The sequence below is a fragment of the Limulus polyphemus genome, unplaced genomic scaffold (assembly GCF_000517525.1).
Source record: "Limulus polyphemus unplaced genomic scaffold, Limulus_polyphemus-2.1.2 Scaffold2141, whole genome shotgun sequence".
NCBI lineage: Eukaryota > Metazoa > Arthropoda > Merostomata > Xiphosura > Limulidae > Limulus > Limulus polyphemus.
This window is the reverse complement of record NW_013667751.1, coordinates 4,628-10,791: the sequence shown is the minus strand read 5'-3', so window position 1 is coordinate 10,791 and position 6,164 is coordinate 4,628. Positions and strand designations below refer to the sequence as shown.

At 34.5% G+C, this 6,164-nt stretch overlaps 1 protein-coding gene across 1 annotated transcript in view; it reads right to left on the bottom strand.

Moving 5' to 3' along the window:
- The window catches only part of LOC106466067 (lysosomal alpha-glucosidase-like), a 14,658-nt gene extending 9,187 nt beyond the window's left edge, over positions 1-5,471 (bottom strand). The window contains exons 1-4 of the mRNA XM_022394021.1: positions 5,324-5,471; positions 4,990-5,138; positions 2,351-2,435; positions 1,628-1,809 (exon numbers count right to left, since the gene is read on the bottom strand). Coding sequence (XP_022249729.1) covers positions 1,628-1,809; positions 2,351-2,435; positions 4,990-5,138; positions 5,324-5,440 — 533 coding nt within the window. The 5' untranslated portion in view covers positions 5,441-5,471. The remainder of the gene's footprint in view (positions 1-1,627; positions 1,810-2,350; positions 2,436-4,989; positions 5,139-5,323) is intronic.
- Between the last annotated feature and the right edge of the window lie 693 nt (positions 5,472-6,164).

Here is a 6,164-nt window from a genome sequence, read left to right as displayed (position 1 = left end):
AGATACGTAACAATATGAATAATAATCATAAAATACACACTCACAATTTCAGTGAAGTACGAAATCAGTAGAATAAATCACCGTCATAAGAGAAGAGAAATCTACTACTGTTAGAAAAGTCACTGAAATAGTGGCAGAAAATCACGTAGAGACAAGATACAACTGCGAACTCGAGAAATGATGAATCCTCAACGTGACAGTTTCCAATTAATGTGCTACAAGTTGAACAAATTATTTTCCAATTAATGCACATTAGTAAAACACCAGATATTTCAATGTTGGAAAGTAAAGGTCTTTGAGAAATTATTCGGGGCTTAAAAACGAAGACGCTTGAATTAATTTTAAAACTACTCTATGATATACTCAATACTGCATTAATTAATTTTAAAACTACCCTATGATATACTCAATACTGCATTAACTAATTTTAAAACTACCCTATAATATACTCAATACTGCATTTATTAATTTTAAAACTACCGTATGATATATTCAATACTGCATTAACTAATTTTAAAACTACCCTATGATATACTCAATACTGGATTCATTAATTTTAAAACTATCCTATGATATACTCAATACTGCATTCATTCATTTTAAAACTACCCTATGATATATTCAATATTGCATTCATTAATTTTAAAACAACCCTATGACGTACTCAATACGGTATTCATTAATTTTAAAACTATCCTATGACGTACTCAATACTGCATTCCTGACTATTGTCTAGGTTTCAATAACATATTTATTGTCATTTTTTCTGTAGCGGCTTGTAAAACTATAATCAATCATAATAAGGCTGGAGACACTGTTATTTACTCTAATAAAATGAAACATTTTCGACTAGTATAAAATGGAGCATTTCTGACGAGTATAACGGTGCTTCGATGGTTTTTGCGTTTCTGCGATGTTTGAATGGCTTCAAAGAGCTTATGTTGGTAGCAAAGAAGAACTTAGGAAATCTTAGAGGGTGGAAGTCTCAACTTTCAAGATTCAAGTTAGAAATAGCCCTACAACCTTTGCAAGAGTTTATTTGGTAGGTATGAATATATTTTGTCACAGTATACATAGACGTTTTTGCTGTAGGCTTCGGTGCTTGAATGTCACAGAAGAGAAACTTGGCCAGCAGCGATGAAAAAACTGATAAATATCTCCTTCTCTTTCAAGAATAAAAAAAAATAATCTTATGACCTGGGCAGGAGCTTTTTTTAGTAGGTTTGCCCAGGTTTGAATAAAATATTCATAGCCGTTTTTCCTATAGACTTGTGAAACAGGAATATTATAAATAATGATAATATGCAGAACAAATGGATAAATTCGAATTTTGTATAATAATAGGAAAATCAACTTTTTTGCCATTATCAACAATTTAGCAGGTTTTTTTCATTAAGATAGAAGGTTGAGTGTTGTTTCAAGAACAAGTCTGGTTTTTGCTCATATGTTCTGTTATAATTTTTGTGAACTTCCTGGGCGAACCCTACCGTGAACCATTATCGTAGTTCATGGTGAAATGAGTAGTATTTTATTTTGAACAGATTTTATTAAAATAAGAAAATTCTTATCTTACATTTTCATCTTTCGTTTGTTTTCCACAACCCCAAATGATGTTGGTTTATTTTACCTGACTGTTGTGGTTTGTGCTGCTTCTTGAGCTGGGATGATGTTTCCACCTCTGAGAGCTAGATTAATTTTTCCAAGAGGAGCATCTAATAAATATTTCTGACCTGTCGTCACGACTTTCATGCCTGTGTAATAATCATACCATGTAGCACGAGGAAAGTAGACTTCCACTACGTCCGCGTTCTGTTCAAAAATGTTAATGTTTGATATTTTAATTACAATAAAAATAAATCGTTATTTAATATGAAAAAGAATGATGAGTTAAACTGGATTTCAAGAGATAAAACATAAACTAAATAAGATTTCTGTACGATTAAAGTTGATTTTACAACGTTCTTGGAGTCTTTAAAAGAAGTATAGAAATATAATGGTGAGTAGAGTTCGAGGTATTTTTTTAATGATAACACAAAATTGTTTACTGATAACACAGAATTGTTTACTGGTAACTCAGTATTGTTTACTGATAACACAGAGTTGTAATGTATTATCGGAATACTACTTCCAAAGAAAGCATGGTTTACCCATATCTGTGAACCATCTGTATTATAACTGAGCAAGCCACTTTCCAATAAGTCCAGGCTCTTACTATGGAGACGGGAGGTCCAACATTAAATGGTCAGTCGGTGTACTAGAAAATAACATCTAGATACACAAAGTATAGTTTCCATGGGAACACCACCATCAATAAATATTGTATTACGTTTTCATGAACATAAACACAAACCTTTTCCAACACAGGAATAATCATTAGAGCCTTTCCCCACAGGAACTGTCGGTCTTCGTGTAATGTTTCCTCATCTGTTGGGAAACTATTAAAATATCAAGTAAAAAAAAAAACAAAAAAAAACAACGCAAATTAATGACACCAATCTTATAACTTAAAGCAAAACACAGTTAGAAAATTTTATGCAAAAGGAATTTTGTGTAAATCCCATAACAAGTTAAGTTGGATGTGAACAAAACTACATTTCTATTGTGCCCAACACGGGTATCGAAACCTGGGTTTTAGCGTGATAAGCCTTCAGACTTACCGCTGAGTCACTAAGGACGGGGGGGGGGGAGGTGTTCAAACCGGAAACTTGGGTTACCAGAATGTGAGGAAATGAAACTGGAACTGGTTCATTCATTCCGTAGTTTATCTCGTGACTCAGTACAGTTATATCGTCACTCATGGCTAATTTACGATAAATGTAAGACGAAAACTACTTAGTGCCTGATTTAAGTAACGATGATTTAAAAAGTAGATATCAAATATGATTGGTTGACTTGGATGTGCATATTGAAATTCGTCCAATCACATGAGACCGAACACAGGAAAGGTGGTGGTTAGGGGGAGTTCAACTGTAAACCGTCACATTACATAGAGCCATTTCGGTAACTATTTTCGTCACATTATGTAGAGTGCCATTTCGGTAACTATTGTCGTCACATTACGTAAAGAGCCATTTCGGTAACTATTTTCGTCACATTACGTAGAGAGCCATTTCGGTAACTATTTTCCCCAGTGTTTCCATTGTTTACATACGATAACCTAACAACAACGTCGTTCCAATTGATCAGGAGAGTATATAAATTCACATACAATACTCAAGTAGAAATATCAGAATTATGTGAAAATAAGTGTAGCTGCAGAAAGGAGGGTTGAAAACGCCAGGAAATGAGTTAATATACACTACTATGTCAATGTAGAACAAAGAGAGTGTTTCGACTGGATCCAACATTAGTACCTATTCCAAAGCACTAAACCTTTAAAATCTTATTTGAGGCTTTTAATAATCGATTTTATTTTGATATACGAGAATGTTTGTTTAGCAAAGTTTACTTTAGAAAGATACTTTCAGTTTAGAATACCTACCAACAAATAAACTACTTCTCAGTAAACATGTAGTGTGTCAGACAAAGCAACTTTAACACCCACCAACAAATAACCTACTTATCAGTAAACATGTGGTGTATGAGACAAAGAAACTTTAACAACCACCGACAAATAACCTACTTCTCAGTAAACATGTGGTGTGTGAGACAAAGAAATTTTAACAACAAATAAGCTACTTAGTTGTCTCACACATCATATGTTTACTGAAAAGTAGTTTATTTTTGGTGGGTGTTAAAATTTCTTTGTCTCACACACCACATGTTTACTGAGAAGTAGTTTATTTTTTGGCGGGTGTTAAAGTTTCTTGGTCTCACACACCACATGTTTACTGAGAAGTAGTTTATTTGTTGGTGGGTGTTAAAGATTCTTTGTCTCACACACCACATGTTTACTGAGAAACTTTAACACCCACTAACAAATAAACTACTTCTCAGTAAACGTGTGGTGTATGAGACAGGGAAACAGGAAATTTGTTGAAGGTCAGAGAGAGATTAGAAGGAAGTTTGTAAATGATGTGGCTCGATTAGCAAAGAAGACGGAAAACAATGAAGAAGAAACCAAGGCAGTAGCAATATTGTTAAGATCCAATTCTACACGTTGTTTTGATTCATTTGCAGAGACCGACTAGGTTACAGTTGTAATAAATTTATATTCATAGGTTAATTATATTTAATTAGAGTTGAGTTAAGATTGGAACTAGGAACGGTCTGTTTCACGGCAGGAATCTGTAGATCTGTTACGTCGCTGTTCGTTTGTTAATTTCCCGTATAATTTTTTCCCGATGAAACTTTAGCGATACAATTCCTTTCTTAATTAAAACTAGTTTATTATTTCTCGATACAACTTTATAATACACGAATTTCCACAGTCACTTTAACCTAACCACACGCTTTAATTCACAACGAGTCAGGCACTTTACTTACGGTCACTACAGCTCAGTTGACTCGATTATCTGTCTCTATATCTCCCTGTCTGGAATTTTCCCTCCGCTTTAGTTGCCGGTTTATATGCTAAAATAGAGGGCGCGTAGAAAAGACTAGAGTTGCCAGGAAGAGTCATGATCCTTCTAGAAACTCATCACGTGTTACCAGTTCACGTGACTTCCGCTGTCATAACAGATCCAATAAGTGACAAAAATATTGGTTACTTATTTACCGCCCCCCAGTGGCACAGTGGTATGTCTGCGGACTTACAACGCTAGAATCCGGGTTTCGATACCCGTTGTAGGCAGAGCACAGATAGCCCATTGTGTGGCTTTGTGCTTAATTACAAACAAACAAACAGACTTATTTACCTTTTAAGAAACACTGCCTCAAGTAAATATATGCAAGCTCTAAACATGCCCTATTTTTTAAGTACTTTGATAATCAGTGTACATTAACTGAGAAATTTGACGTTAAGACTGACCACTTCACTTTAGGTGAAATTATTGTGTTCTCACTTACAATAGCTGACTCGCACACCGGGAAGTAATAGATGATACTCACTCGAAAAGCAAGGGTCGAATAACTGGCTGCCCCCTGGTGTGGCTGTTGTAGAACAAAGTGTACAGATAAGGCAAGAGAAAATAACGGATGTTTAGAAGGGATTTATAGACTTCCACTACTTTCTCCCCCAGAATTACCGGATCTTGATCCTGAAAGATGGACAGAATAACTTTCTCAGCAAGTTCTAATTTTCAAAATAAGTAAACATACGATCCACTTGTTAAAGTAGCTTTAAAAATGGCCTTGAAGTACAATTAAGGTAAGGTAATATACGATTTACGCTATAATAAGTTAGGATCAAGCAAGAGAACACTAAAATTATTTGTAAACTAACCTTGCTCTCCTCATCATTATGGTTTCGACAAAAGGGGTAGAATGCTCCTACTTCTATCCATCGAATACACAAGTCCTCAGTTACATTCTCGAAAAACCCACAAATATCAGCGCCCATGAACGGAACTCCAAATATATTGAAAGCCAGTAAATCTACAAAACAAAGAAAGAGCTCCCAGTTCCCTAACAAGACTCACCCTTAGTGACTCAGTTTGTTCATTTCCTAATTTCTTTAATTTATCAAAACTAGAATTTCAGTGAAGAAAAGATGCCTTAGAGGCCTAATATATATTCTTTGATTTCTATTAAATAACATATTCTGGACCTGAAGAAGGCATACGTAATTGAGCCGAAAGCTTGTGCATTAAAAAACACCATGGTGACAGCCCAAATAAATTACTTAATACAAATATAAGCACTCACGTTAATAGCCTGAAAAGTTACACATTTTTTGATTCTTTACTCACTTCTGCAACAGACCAGTTTCGTCGAATTTTCGACTCATCGGCGCTGCTTGGTAGAACGAATCAAACAAATAAATAAGGCCTTATTTAGTGGTGGAATGTAATCAGTTTGTTTGGTTTTGATGTACAATACTTTACTTACTCTTACTGTTTTCATTCCACTATTGTTTGTTTGGATTAGATGTATAGTCCTTTACTTATGACAAATTGCTTACATTCCACTACTGTAAGTTTGGTTTAGATGTATAGTCCTTTAATTACCATAAGTTACTTTTATTCCACCTCTGGTTGTTTGGTTTAAATGTATAGTCCTTTAATTACCACAGGTTACTTTTATTCCACCTCTGGTTGATTGGTTTAGATGTATAGTCCTTTAAT